This window comes from Dermacentor silvarum, chromosome 1, assembly GCF_013339745.2.
Source record: "Dermacentor silvarum isolate Dsil-2018 chromosome 1, BIME_Dsil_1.4, whole genome shotgun sequence".
NCBI classification, from domain to species: Eukaryota; Metazoa; Arthropoda; class Arachnida; order Ixodida; family Ixodidae; genus Dermacentor; species Dermacentor silvarum.
Window position 1 is genome coordinate 38,553,038 of NC_051154.1, and position 15,462 is coordinate 38,568,499.

The 15,462-nt window shown below is 48.6% G+C and overlaps 1 protein-coding gene across 2 annotated transcripts in view; it reads right to left on the reverse strand.

Annotated features, from left to right (window-relative positions):
• Positions 1-6,666: 6,666 nt before the first annotated feature.
• LOC119436167 (homeobox protein HMX3) overlaps positions 6,667-15,462 on the reverse strand; it is a 73,566-nt gene continuing 64,770 nt past the window's right edge. For both annotated transcript variants that reach the window (XM_037702972.2, XM_049660954.1), the window contains exon 2: positions 6,667-7,243. In XM_037702972.2, the coding sequence (XP_037558900.2) occupies positions 6,726-7,243 (518 nt within the window). In that variant the 3' untranslated portion in view covers positions 6,667-6,725. The remainder of the gene's footprint in view (positions 7,244-15,462) is intronic.

The following is a 15,462-nucleotide window of genomic DNA, read 5'->3' on the forward strand; positions in this document are numbered from 1 at the left end:
CTCCCTAGCGACTGTGGCGTAATGGGCAACGAATATGCAGATGAAGCTGCTCGGTCTGCTCATGAAGACGGCGCACAGGAACCAATCCCGCTGTCACGAACAGATGCAGCAGCGAAACTTTGAGTGCTTGCAAACGATGCCACACAATCGTTGTGGAACACACCTAGTTTGCAACACACACGTCTGCATCGACTGGACCCCTGTCTTCGACTTCGACCTCCACCTGGACTATCCCGACCCGAAACAACAGTACTTTGCCGATTGTGGCTTGGTGTCGCATTTACAAAGTCGTTTGCTTTCCGCATTGGATGGGAGGATAGTGCTGCGTGTGACCACTGCGGCGACGAGGAAACAATCGAGCTCGTACTTTGTCACTGTCCCCAATACAGCGCACATAGGCAGTCATTCGCGACCGCGCTGGCACGTCTTGACGACCGGCCGCTTTCGGAGCAGACAGTCCTGGAACGTCGGCCTATACAGTCGTCACACAACAAGTCAGTCAAGGCACTCTTGAAGTTTTTGCGATCGAGTGGACTATCTGACAGACTATAGTTCTCACAGACGTTTCCAACCTCCTCCTTTTCTTTTCTTTTTTTTAATTCCTTGAATTTTTTTTTTTTTCGTGACTGCTTTTTCTCTGCCCTATTCTTTCCGCCTTTCATTTCCCCTTCCCCTTCCCCCAGTGCAGGGTAGCAAACCAGAATCTTTTCCGGTTAACCTCCCTGCCTTTCCCACCACGTTCCTCTCTCTCTCTCTCCCCATATCTGGTGGTGAGCGTTGAAGTCCCCTGTTATTATCCAAGGACCGTGAGTCGCAGCCATAAGATCTTTTAGTCGTTTGCTATCGAATTGACTTGTTGGGGAAAGGTAGACGCCAATAATTGTAAAAGACAGCCTCTTCTTTTACACAGTGACACAGACGTATTGGTTATCGTCGTGTGGAGGTACGGGCTGGGCAAAATACGTAAGGTCCTTGCGAATGTAAACCAGAGCCTTACTATACTTCGGGCACAAGTGGTTGAAACGAAAGGTTCATATCCTGATATTCTCAAGGTAGTTGATAAATTCGGTTCACAGATGACCAACACAGGAAAGCGGTTTTGAAACACGAACTGCCGGAAATCCGAAATACGTGACCTCAGGCCTCTCGCATTCCACTGGAATATGGAGGCGCTTCTGACATAATCCGGGAACGATCGTTGTTGTTGTCGACGAGTCATGGTTCCGCTGTATAAGTTCTCAAGCACTGGACTTCTGAAGGCTTACGAGAACCGGATTGATGGCATCCAGCACTTGCAACGCACTTCGAGCTGCTGGTGTCTGCAGCTTGTCCAGAAGAACACGAATAGCACTCACGAGAGAGCTGAGCATGACAACAATTTGTTGATCCTGGTCCGTCAATTTATCAGGAACAGACGAGGTGTCCCTTGCTGTAGATGTCTGTTCTCGCTCCGTAGGTGCATGTAGCCTCGGGAGTTCAGGCCAAGCGTCAGCTGCCGTGCTGCTCGAAGCTCCTTTGTCCTTAGAGCTGACTGCGTTTGGCCTGGGCGGGAGAGGGGGTGGTCATGTACGTGGCTCGCGCGGTACAGAGGCTTTGGAGGTTCTTGAACGGCGTCGGCGATGTGATCTTCGTCGCTTAATAGATGCTGCCGCTTCTCGGTGAGACGAGTGGTCTCTAACCATTTTTTTCAAAATTGCCATTTCCTTTCGAATTAAGGGGCACTCCTTTGAGGATGCATCATGAGAGCCGCTGCAGTTTGTGCACTTCAGCACACTGGCCTCGCACGTGTCAGTGGTGTGCGGCCCCGTGCATCGAGAACACGGAACACACTACTCACATGGCCTAACTTCATGCACTTCCAGCACTGTAGTGCTTTTGGTACAAAAGGCCGAACTGCGTGTCGGAAGTGGCCCACTTTTCCATGTGTTGGGAGGGATTCGCCCTTAAATATGATCTTTACACAGCGTGACGTGCCGAGACGAAAAACGTTTGCGATGACGGTGTTTTCTGTAGCCGGCTTGATTAAGATCGACAAATCGGTGTTGGCAATGGTTTCGTCGACATCATAAATTAGGCCAGTACAGATTTCTTTTCCCAGCGGAATATGAGGGTGGACTTTAATCCCGTCAAGTTCCGTGACCTTGCGCAAAGAATCTAACGCAGCCGCATGTTCTACGTCAATCGCTACGACGTTCTTACGGGTGTTTACTCTGATGTCCTTGATTTCATTCGGGACCAGTACCTCTAGATGTGTAGACACGGCTTGCCTGTTGAGGCATCTCAGGTTGTCCGAGGCGAGAACTGGCGTGAAAAGGAGGGTGAGTACCTCCGTAATCCGTGAAGACCTCATGGTGGACGCACTCGAATTTGATGATGTGCTGACAAACCTTCTCTTTGCTTTACAGCTCTGCACCAGCTCGAAGGTGTCGTCACAAGATTCTTCACTGCATGGTGTCGTCGCTGTCAGTGTCGCTCTCGGTGCCGTTGCGCTTCCTGGAGGCAGCCGCCGCGGGCACTACCGAGTACGGCGGACGCGCGTCCATCTCCACCGCAACTAAGCAGGAAACAGCAGTTCACCGGCAAAGTCCAAGAAAAATCACAAAAAAGTAGAGCTCGAAGACTCGGCGTTCTGCCTGAAAGGCAAAAAAAGTCGCTGGCAAGGTGCGTGATAGGTAATGCGGCTTACGATGAAAGCGTGTATGATGCAAATGACGTCGGATTCTTTTAGGCCGTGGCGGCGGTTCGTGACCCGCCGGATCATGTGCACTACCTGATTCATCTGTTTCTTCAGTAGCGTCAGGGTATATGTCGCTTTCGCATTGGCTTGAACGTGGAGTCCTAGTAAGCGTAATTTGTTAACCTTATTTACAGGTTCACCCTCGATAGTCACCGTGATGTCAGACGGTAGGTGACGTTTCCTTTGGAGTTTTTGTAGCGTTAGCTACACTGGCCTAGCCAAGCCCGTTTCGCGCTGCACATCAGGAGCCGTGCTGCGCATGCGCAAGGATCAGTGATGTCACACGGCTTGCGCACCGGAGCCACCGGAGCCGGCACCTCTCGCGCACTCCGCCGCCGCCGCGCGCGACTCACCGCCGCCGGTCTGCGCATTCCAGAGGAGTGACGTCGTAGCCGTGGTAGACGCACTGGTGCCGGCGCGCGCTCGCTGTGCAGTCGCCGTCTGACACTGCGCTGGAGCCGCTGCGCTTCTGACTGGCGTTTGCCAGTGTGGTATAGCCATGGAGAAGGAGGGCGCAAATGCTGCTCAACAGCGCAGAAGAACGGAGAAGCTTGACTCATAAGAATAATCTTATCTTAAGAATAATCTTAAGAATAAGCTAAGAATAATCAGCTGAACCTTTGCTAACGCTACGTATATCCTGGCATAGCCGAGCTAAGCCACTGCAACTTTTTTTTTTACTATAAGCAGTTCTGACTTTTGAGCTGCGCACATAAGTCCCCCTGCTCGTGCATATTTCTGGGTGACATCCGCCGTTGCTTGTAGTGCGTCCTGTATTTCACCATCTGAGCCACTGGTGGCCCAGATGGTGATATCATCAGCATAAAGCGCATGCCTAATTCCCGGTATGGCATCTAGTAGTGCAGGTAGTCTGCTCATAGTTATGTTAAATAGCACGGGGGAAAGCACTGACCCTTGTGGCGTACCTTTTCCAGCAAGAGGGATATGGAGTCCGAACGTATATTTCTATACCTATAGTCGCAGTGCGATCTTTAAGAAACGCCTGGACGTAATTGTACAGTCGTCGGCCACACTTGGTTGCCGCTAGATTGGTGAGTATGAGGTGGTGAGCTACGTTATCAAACGCGCCTTTCAGTTCTAACGCAAGGATGGCTTTGCTTTGTTGGGTGCTGATATGGTCAGTTATCTCTTCCTTAATTTGCAGTAGTGCGTCTTGAGTGGATAGCCCCGGTCGAAAACCGAACATTGTGTGCGGCAATAAGGCTTTCTCTTCTAGGTACGGCTGAAGCCTAGCCAGGACGACGTTTTCAAATAACTTTCCTATGCAAGCTGTGAGCGAGATGGATCTCAGTTGGTTTAGAGAGGGCTGCTTGGATGGTTTTGGCATCATTGTAATATCGACGTGCCGCCATTCTTGCGGCAGCGTGCCCTCTAGCCAGTGGTACTGAAAATAATCCGTAAGTTCTTTTATCGATCTGTCGTCGAGGTTTTTTAAAAGCCGGTAGTGTATTCCATCTGCTCCCGGGGCGGTGTTGCGTACTATTCGATGTAGTGCCGCTCTAACTTCATGTTGTGTGATGTCTTTGTCTAATTCCGAAGGCTCCGCATGCGGATAATCTAGTTGGTGTGGGGCCTGTACCTATGTAAGCGTCTTTTAGCTGTTTTATTATGGCCGAATCATTCCCAGGTGTCTGTCTCAAGATTTTTTGAAGGGTTTGGCTACTCGTTGCTTTGGTTTGATTGGGGTCGATGAGATTTCTAAGCAGTACCCACGTTTTGGCGGTGCCCAAGGTACCCTGCATTTGATTGCATAGGTTCTTCCAGTTGTTTCGCGTTAGTACGGTTGCGTAACTTTCCACCTGGGCTGTTAAGGCGGATATCCGTTACCTGAGCTTGCGATTGTGTTTTTGCTTTTTCCACCTTTTTTGCAGGCAATGGCGAGCCTCGCAAAGATGTATGTAATAGGTGCCTGTCGACATCGGGTGGCGTGCCGATGATTTTCGTTGTCGCACGTAAGTCTGTCTGAATTTGTCGGATCCATTCCTGCAGAGTTTCTGGTTTCAAGCTGACTTCGTAGGTTTCGTTGGTGCTTTTTTGTTTGCGCCGCTGTCGGAACTTGTCCCAATCCGTCATTCGTATTTTACGTTCTTTGATTTTTGTTCGCGGTGTTATTAGATGCGTTTCTATTATATTGTGGTCACTACCGAGGGTCTCATCGAGGTTGTGCCATCCCTGGTACCTGATGTCTTTGATCAGCGTAAGGTCGGGGCAGGTGTCTCGACTGACACTGTTGCCTATTCTCGTTGGGTGGGCTGCGTCTGTTAGTATGGTCAAGCCTAGTTGTGCTATCGTCAGTGCTAGCCGTCGACCCTTTGGATTAGTGGTCTTGTAACCCCACGTTGGGTGTGCTGCATTAAAGTCCCCTACGATAAGTAACCGTTGCTTTGCTTCTTTTAGTGCGTGTTTAAAGAGCCCGACGAAACAGTCTGCCCGCTCTTTAGGGGCACTATAGATGTTGAGGACAAAGAAGCTAGGCTCTTTCCTGTCTACGGAAATGATTGCGATGAGTACGTGTGGTATGCGTTCGGAGCTGAGGTTTTGGTCGATTGCGGTTAACCTCTTTGACACTAATGTTGCTGTTTTAATCGGACCATTGTGGTGTTGTTTGTACGCAAAAGTATTGTATCCAGCCGGTTTAGGTTCAATGTATGTTTCTTGTAGTGCCAATATGTCTGGTGTGTGTGTCTTTGCGTGCATGAACTGCGTGTACTGAGGCAACGTGCGGCGCGCCGCCGAAAGCGCCATCTCGTTCCTCTAGAGCAAACTGCTCCGCGGAAAGGGTCAATACCTAGAGACCGCGCGCAAGCTCAAACCAGGGAGCCTTTTAATGCGAGAGCATTACTTGGCTCATTGTGCGACCCCGCCATCATCAGAAAGCCGTGGCAGAAAAACAGCAAACAAATTGTGTCATATTCATCTAACTTTAAAAAAGAAAGAAACAAGTGGCCACGGTGAGGATTCGATCCTCTGCCCCATAGAGCAGGAAAGTTGACACATTCGTTTTATGATTGCTTGTTATAAGTGCCCTTTACATTTTTACACACACTTTTTTACAGATGGTCCCATTACAGTCACTGGCTTTGGGACCCATCTTCCTGTATATCATTAGGTTGTAGCTCAGCTTTAACCTGATTGTAATTCCGTTTCACGATTGCACACTGACTGTCGGTGTCGCTACGTATACATTCCAAGAAAATGGCGTTTATTTCGCGTGTATGATTGGCACAGGGAAAAAATATGTTTAAATCTTTTTGTTTTCCGTGCCTCCTCTTTTCTCCCTTCTAGCACATTGTGCGCAATAATGTTTGGGGGAGAGTTAGCGCGTTGTCCGTGCCTCCCGTTGGTGCCCTTCCAACACCCTGTTTATCCACGACACGTTCCCACCAGCCCATGTCGGTACTCTTTTTGCCCATTGACCCAAGCTCGATCGGGAGTGCCGAAGGAAAGTACCAGTGCAGGACAGTGCAGAGGCGCGCTCTCTGGCGTGGCGGGACGCAGCGCTTGTGACTCATGTGCCGCCGGCAGGTGGCGAGGCTTGCCCTGGCGCGCCGCCCGGGGCGCTGCAACATTGATGGCGCTGACTCGTCAAGTGGCCAATGGCTGGCGGGCGCCCAATTTGGAGATGCGCGCGGGCCATTTTTATCAATTTGGCGGCGGCGTGTCCGTCCGCGCGCCTGTTTACCGGCTGCTACGCGCGGCCCGAAGCTGCGGGGAGGCGAGCGCTAAATAATGCAGCGCGGCTTTAATGCGCTCGGCCCATTAGCGGGGCGCGGGGTAAAATCCGAGGGCGCGCTCGTTAGATGCGCGGCCGTAATTAAAAGGCGCGCGCTCTTGGAGATTGACCGACGCCGGGGCTCAACAAAGAGTCGCGTTTATTCATCGCTCCGGAGAGGCAGGGGGACACGGGAGGAGGGAGGTACAAAAAAGAGGCGGAGGGGTCTATGTACACGCTGCGGCGGAGCCTCCTTCACAGCGGCGGAGGCGGCGGTCCCCCCGGGTAGTAGAAGGGGCCGAGGGCCGCGGCCGCGTCCTGCGCGGCCGACTCGTAGAGGACAGCCGCGGCGGCTGGCAGCCGTACCATACGCTGCTGGGCCAGGTTGGCCGCCTCGAGCTCGGCCGCCAGCTGGCGCTTCCACTTGTTGCGCCGGTTCTGGAACCAGATCTTCACCTGTGTCTCGGTGAGCTGAAGCGAGGCGGCCAGGCCCGCCCGCTCCGAGCTCGACAGGTACCGCTTCATGTCGAAGGTGGACTCCAGTTGGAACACCTGGCTGCGTGTAAAAACCGTCCGCGTCTTCTTCTTGCGCCGCTGCTGCGCCGCGGCCGCCGCGGCCGCCTGCTGCTGCTGCTGCTGCTTGCTGCCGCCCTTGTGGTCGTCGCCGTCCGCCGAACCCGAAGGAAGGTCCGGACTCCCGCGGCTGCTGCTGCTGCCGGCGCTCGTGGACGGCTCGGGCCGCGAGGGAGGCGGCGATCCCGTGCTCGGCAGAGCTGCGCGGGGGTAAAAAAAGGCGCCACTGAGCAACATCCTCTCTCACGCACAACTCGAAACCTGTCTTACGACGGACGGCTTGGCAAGGCCTTACTGCAGTTACGACACGAGCTATACAGCCGAACAACGCTCGAAACGAGAGGCGCAATGGTATTCGTGGAAGCTCCAGATCACTCTTGAAGGTGGCTGCAGCTTTTTTTTTTTTTTTACTACGCCTTTTATTTATTTTTTATCACTTAACGCCAATGGCTAATCAGTAGTGCATGGAAACAAAATCACATTTCCCGGTGCACTTCCGAGTGAAGTGTTGAGTCAAATAGCGGCTCTCATCGCCTTCAATATCATGGTAACTGTCCCAATTGGTTCTTGCACACAAGTAAAACTGATATGAGCTACTCTCGGCTTCAGTCTCTTAAGCTGTGCTATAGTACGTGTGTATGACGCCCAGTATTATTTGATTCACGAATGAAATAAAATTATTTGCCTGTTTCCGAATGGCCAACACTATCAATAACTTGTGAACGACAAAATGAAAGCAACGTTTTGAGACTTGCTTTGCGCTTTTTATTTAATTTTAACGTAATTACAATGCAAACACATGATGCTGCGTGTCGTTTCTAGGGCCACCATTGGATTTGTTGGTAAAAGGTCAGACCAGGGTCGCGGCATTTCACGTACCTTTCTTTCTTTTCCCCTTAGATTACTAATCATACCCGTTCGGAATATTCCTACGTACGAAGGCAGATCGTATTCATGATGACGGTGCGCGCTATGACATAATACGCTTTGTGCAATATTCATAGCATATGACCATAAAAACCCGTATGGCGTTTACGACGCAATGCGTGTCTAAAGAATGGGGCATCGCGTCCCCACAGCAGTAGCGCACGACGCGCCCGTCGGTACAGGAAAAAAAGAAAAGGAAAAGGACAACTAAAAATGCGCGTAACGATTTAACGAAAAGCAAAAGCTCCAGGCCTGACTGCCGTGGCCCTGAAGGGCGGGCTGGCAAAGGTCAGCCTACATCCACAAATACCAGCCGGCAAAGTAGCGCGCTCAAGTATTGATAGCATGCTGCTGCCGCGAGTGAAACCGGAGCGCTCGAGTTCCCGGGAAGGGCATCAAATATGCAAGAACAATTAGGCGGGACATTCCGTCCGTAAAGGCGGAAAACTGTCGGAGCCGTGCTTTTCGATCCCAACACCCGCCAGCACTCGTCGCGGTGAAATGAGGCAGACGAGAGAAGAAATTACGGAAAAGTTATCGTTTTTTTTTACCTGTCTTAAAAAAGTTATTACCTGGTTATAAGTTCTGCATCATAGATCAGTGTCGAGCCCCTCGCTGTTTTTCTTTTCGTCGCAAGGAAAAGAGTGAATTTACAGCAATTTATTGGATATTGTCTGGATTCACGCCACGGGCCGCGCAGGAAAACAAAAATTCGGTTGATAACGGACCCCCGCACCCTCGTATATAGTTGTATGTCAGCGACGACGCAGCCGGTGTTACGTGGCTGCCAACTGCCGCTTACTTTACTAAGAACGAAAAACGACAAAAGTGAGATGGTCACATCAACGCAAGTCCGTGTGGCAACGCTCAAAATATGAATGCAAGGAAAATATGCATCAGTGAGTTTTCATAAACGATTACATAAGCAACGAAGGTCCCTTGGTTTCGAGTAATGATAACCGGTTGCGTTCTTTATCTATAGTGTAGTACTTCTGCGGACACCTTGAGCGAACATAAGTTTCGACTTTCCGTTCACTGGTTTTACCGCTGAGCTACTTCTTTTCTTTTTTTTTGTGGCTGTCAAATCACTGCGGATCGATTGAGAGGAACAAGCGAAGAGCTGCTTCCTTCAAAACCTACATCTATCTTAGTTTTATAAAGGGTAGCTTCTTCCGATAGCACTTTTGTCTTACAGGCAAAGCACGCTTTACAGGAGTATTTAGGTTTGTAAGGTTGCGGGGTTTGCTTGTTTGTAGTCTTGTTTAGAAAAAGACAAAAGAAAAAGGCAGGCACACGTGAATTTATCTGAAAGCTTGGAATGAGCTCTTTCCGTACGTAAACAACCGCATCTTTTTATTTGAGTTCTCTCAAACGATAGCTACTCCAGGGGCGAGATGGCTGCTGCCATTTTCTCTACAGGCCACCACTTACTGCCATAGGGCCTTGTGCTGTGTCCTTCCTAAGTAAAACGTGATGCTGTGCTTTTGAAAAGTATCGGTACATCCGTTGGTAATTTATATTAACAAACTAATACCAAATAGAGAGAAATCTTCGCTAACGCGTTATATCGGTAACACTTTCTGCGAACTTTGTTTGTGGGCTAAATAATCGCCAAGCACTTTCCAAGCGTGGACCTACGTCGAGGTGGTAATAACATGCTTTAGTTACAATCCTGTTGCGAAATTATTCTGTGTCCTGAGTGCGCATACTGTCAATACTTTGACGAGGACTGGCCTGTCAGAACCGCAGATACGGGCGTAGAATAGAACGGGAGACAATATTTATTACTCCGCTTCTGTTTAAGTTGACTAAATATGACTTCGCTTCTATTGCCGCTTAAGTACCCCGTGAGGAGTTGCCATCGTTTAATTTTAGATTGCGGGCGGAAAGCGGGATTCTCACCTTCTTGAATAAATATGCTGCAACAAGAGGCTAACCACTTAAAAGTGCCGGTATCTTTTCCAACGTGTCCAGTTTCCGAAAAAGTCACTTCCGCGGGTGGTCAGTTTCGATATGGATAATTATGTTTCCTTGAAAGATAATTCTTAGCAGGTTAGTCTGTCGTCCTGCTTTCTTACTGGAACTTTGAGTCTGAGGAAAGCTTAAGGCGGGGTACGCGTTTCAGTAAGAGTATCTCATAATTTGCGCCGCAAAAGAAAAAAAAATAAATAAACGTACTCCCAGTGCGCTGCAATCGATCGCAAGACGTAATTTATTAATGAACCGCTTGTGCCTGGCGTGAGAACCTTCAATGCTTTTGAGCGCTCACATTTCGGGCCACGCCGAGAGCATGCAATTAGTAAAATTTTGCGCCCGCGTATGCGTACGCGTCCGTTTCTTCATTTTTTGTTTTGAAAGCCTGCGCGGTACGCTTTTCGAAAAATGAAAGAAAGAGAGAGAGAGAAAAGAGAACAGAGCGCTTCCTTGATTAGTCTTGCATTCTTGCTTATTACGATTAATATATGGAAAACGTTTGCTTCTCTTTATGATAGGTGTAAGCGGGAACAAGAATACCGTGGAAATAACTAAAAATGGCTACGAACGTTACTCACAGATTAATTTAGTCTGTCTACCGCCAATTGTGCAGTTTCAGGGTCAGCACGGCGTTCCTAATAAGTTACTGACTTGGACGTATCATACTTGTTCGGTCTGCAATGTTTTGACTTGATTACTCTCAGTCACGTGTGTCTAAAAGTGTTGGTGTTATTTATTTTAATTATATTAAGCGGTTTTACGTGACAAAACCACGATCTGATTATGAGGCACGCCGTATTGGGGGACTCCGGATTAATTTTGACCACCTGGGGTTCTTTAACGTGCACCAAAAATGTATGTACACGGGCGTTTTTGCATTTCGTCACCATAGAAATGCGGCCACTGTGGTCCGGGATTCGATCCCACGACCTCGTGCTCAGCAGCGCGACACCATAGCGACTAAGCAATCACGGCACGTGAGGTGTTATTGCAAAATTTCAAAAAATTCTACCCGTATCGATAAAATTAAATGCTGTATAATACAGTATTTTTATTTGACATAAATTAATGTTTTTTTGTGTGTGGGGAAATTAAACACAAAAGAATAACTATAAGATACCTATGTTACAAAAGAGGGCTTTTCGGTCTATAGAGGACGTTGATTATCGCAGCGCATACTGAAGAATTGTTTTGTCGTTTTAATGTCATACCAGCATATAAACTTTATTACTGGGACTTGGCTGTGAAATACAAAAAGTACGTCTATCACAATCAGTATGCTCTCATAAATCTTGCTGATCTAAGAGACAATGTTCCTTGCTATTCGTTTCGTACCCAATACTTCTGGAACGTCCCCTTTTGCCGAACTGAATACGGACGGCAGATGTTACGGTTTAGTTTGCCTCACTTGTTGAACACATTGCGAAGTAGTGGAATAATACTGGAAGCCCTTAGCCCCATGCGAGATATTAAAAAACAAATATTTTTACAGTAACTCTTTTTTTTTGTTTTTGAGCCTAATAAGAGAGTTCAAAGCCACTGTTATGGTTTCTTTAGAGAAAGAAAAACGTGCTGAAATGCGTACTTCAAACCGAATGCTTTTCTGTGCTCCTTGATATATCATCAATGACTTAATTAGTGGTGTCAAATCAGAAAACACAAGTTTGTGCCTTGCAATCTTTATTATAAACATCGTAACATATTTAACTGTTCTCAGAAACTGTGCATTCAGACGCGTGTGCTTCATTCTTTTATTCCCTGTATGTAATATGCTTTTATGCTCTTATTGTATGCCTTGCACATGGGGTCTTGGGCTTTCGATCCTCAAGCGATTTGTTTAGCTATTTGCCCAAGCTGGCTCACAGCTACACGATGCGAATAAACTGAATTGAACTGAATTGAATTGAAATGAAGCCTCGAACCACTGACTACACTAAGCAGCGCCGATAGCCCACACTTCTTAGCATGACTTGCCAAAACCAGTACTACGACCAAAGGAATATTTAAAGAAATGCGCCACTGTGCGGTGAAGACACGTAGTGGGGCATGAGCACCTTGCACGAAAGAAACTGCATAAATTTAGCAAAATTGTGCCCGCGAAAATAAACAACACGGCTGCGATGAACGTGAAGTAAAGTCGGGGTTCGTCGAATTGCATTCCGGGATTACGCTTCCGGCTCATCTCGTACAGACGATGCCGCTGATTCTGGCGGGTTTTTGAGCGAACGGCTGTCTCTCTTTAAATGTAGGGGATTGCATACAGGATGACCATTTCATGTCACAATGTCACACGAAACACAATGCTGTTCGACCGATATAGCTTTTTTTTTCCCCTAGGTAGGTGAGTGTAGACGATACGTGGAACGCCAATGCACTTTTGCCGAGAGTTTGGGGATAGATACCTCAATGTAGATACTATAGCAGGACTTTTACCTCAAGTTGTGACCGCCTTCAATTCCGCGATTACAAAGCCCGCGCGAAAGTGAATAATTAACGACTTCCTTTATTGCGATTTAGTGATGCGGAAGATGCGGGATTGGCTCTCCTCTGCGGTCAAGTTGGTTTTACGTCCACCTGTCATTTTCGTTTTCCTTATTATTTCTACATTTAAATTAAAAGAGACAATTACTTTTTCCTACCCTTAGATTTATTGCCGTTTGACTTCATGTGGTTGCTGCAACCCGCCCCCCCCCCCCCCCCCCCCAAAAAAAAAAAAAAAAAATCGAGCCTTTTAGTTCCCCTCGTCCTTCAGGTTAATTAAATGGCTCATTGGCTATAATGGTTAAATTTTCATTGTATGCGACTGGATGTTTTGAATTTCGGCATGCAAAAATTATCTTGTCTCGAGCCTCCAATTTTTTATCCGTTGGAGTCACTCGACGCTGAAATAAGCGGTATGGTTGATTGGGTGCGGTTACCTGGACAACCAAGAAAACATAAAACATAAAAGCGACATGCGCCGCGCCGAGTGGACAATCCGATACTACAAAGGCGAGTTTCACCGAAGCGGGAACATGATAACATCGCGCGATGCTATTGTGGACGGAAAATAAAACGATCTCCATGGACGTGGGTTCACATTGCATCAAGCACGCGATTGGGCGAGCGTGATGGAAATTCGGCACTTGCGAAACACGCGCAGGTTGACATGTTTGCCATGGTTTCTCTGTGGTCACAAATACGCTGTTTTTCTACACTTGTCACGGCATACTATACTTAATGCGTCAGCTTTAACGGAGACGACTACGATGTCGGAAAGGAACCTTCTAACTTTAGCAGAAACTTTTCCCCCATCCTCTCGCCAGATTAAGAAATTGAAGTTCTTTTCGATGCAGCGAAACCGCTGTTCCGCCTTCGTCTTAGCAGTAGATGGTTACGCGGAAGTTCCACTACAGGCGCCAAATACAACAGCCGCGGCCGCTCGAACAAAACACGCAACAGCACGTTGGCATCGCTTCTCAGCTCAATTGATGTGAAAACCAGCGTAATATATAATCTTGGTCCTTGTACACCCGGTTTCGGTTTTTATATCTAATGAGGAAGACACACCCGACATATGGTGCACATTTATGCAGATTTCAAAGTGGTTGCCTTTTAGAAAAAAAAAATCTTGCTTTTGATGTTATGTCATTAACGAACCATATTTGTGTCACTTAAAAAAATAAAGAGAGATTGTGGATAGAAATAGCTTGCGTACTTTCTAATATCTAGGCGGATCAATATTGCAGAATCTGCAGGCCTCATATAAGCGGGGCACTTTTTTTCCGGTGCGCAGTTACGAGCGATGTCCAATGTACCCGCTAACTCACGTAGCATGTTCACGTGGGCGACTGACCGAATTGACGGATGGAGAAAACACGCACTTTTCTTTTCTTCTTCTTCTTTTTTTCCCGTTATTTTTACAACTTAAGGTGTCTTCCAGCCTCGCTGCTTTTAAATTGAACAGGGAGATTATGGAAAGAGGTTGTATGTGAGCTGCGTTCGTATACTTGAGCTTCAGAAAGAGAGAAGATGGCACCGGCGTTCTTCCTTCTCTTCTTGGCGGCTTTCGAAATTGCCTACCTAATTTAGCCGTCGCAAAGTTTTTCGCAGACGCTTCCCGCCGCGACTAATACCTGTACGCATTCATTAGCATGTTCACAAGAAGAGGAAGAGTGAAAAAAACAAATGTGTGTGGGATGTTGGGAGATTCAAGAAGTAGAATGACGATGACGCTGAGGTAACTACAATGAATTAAACTGAAAACAAAAAAGTATAAACAAATCGGGGCGCGCGGCGCAAAGTGCAGTGAGCAGGAGCAGAGCAGCTTTTAAAAGCGACGCAGTTTTTCCATTCAGGTTAGCATAAAGTGCTGGCTGGTCCCGCGACGTAGTGGGCTGGGGAGAGAGGCGTGGAGGGGTACTTTGCAAGCATCGACTCCCTGCTGATGCTGCTGCCGAAGCCGCGCGCGCGTTTGCGGGGGCACCGGGGGTCGTAATTTATATAGCGCGCGAATATACGTGCATATACATCTAACGCACGCACGAGCGTTGACTTCACGCGTCGTCTTCATATCCGCGGACGACGACGCGTACATGCGTCTGCTATCCGGCCCAGTTCGGTCTGCGAAAGATTGAGCAAAGAGGAGGAAGCGAGCGAGAGAGATGGAAAGAGATAGAAAATAAATAAAGAGCTACGCACGAAGAGGATGGGAAGTCGAAAGTAACGAGCGGTGCGACGATGGTTTAGAACGACGTGTTTCTCTTTAGCTCGCGGCAGGCGCGCCCTACAGCCCGTCTTTCATTTTGCGCGTGTCTGCACCCCGAAACCCCTCTCACTTCATCTCTCTTTATGGCCCCGGCGGCCGGGGGGGGGGGGGGGGGGGGTGAGGGGGAGGCGTGAAAGAGGCCCGAGGGAGGCGAGCCGGCTCCAGTCCGGAGCCCATATAGAGACGCCACGAAAATTGCGGGGTGCCCGGCTGCTGGCCCGATGAGAAGCTTTTTGACAGAGCGGTTTAACGGAAGCCAATCTGCGAGGCGATGTCTCTTAAAGAGGGCCGCTCTGCGGAGAATTAGCTCCCTGTAATTAGCGCGGCTAAGACGACTGCGCGCGCTCCTAATTATAGCTGAGCCTCTTTCCTCATCTCTTCCTCCCCCCTCCCGTCTTTACTACTCTCGTTTGGCTCGGCGCTTTGCCTCTGCGGTCTAGTGGGGCCGCGAGCGCGTGTACGGATCTGGCAGGTTGTGCGGGGCTGAATGAATGGAACGAGCTCGGAGCTGGGAGCAGACGCTCGTTTTCTCCTCGAGGCAGCATGCATCTATGTGGCATATTTGTTTGGGTGGCCTCCGCGCGACTAAATGTAAGTGACAGAACGGCGAAAAAAAAAAATATCGCCGAAGTCGACTCGTTCTGGGCACACAAGGAACGCTTTATGCTCGCTCGGTCTATGACAGCATGTCCGCGCTCTGTCGTGCACCTTAATTAAATAGTAATTAGGAGCGGCAGCAGGCGCTGATAAATGTTTGTACCTCATACGATG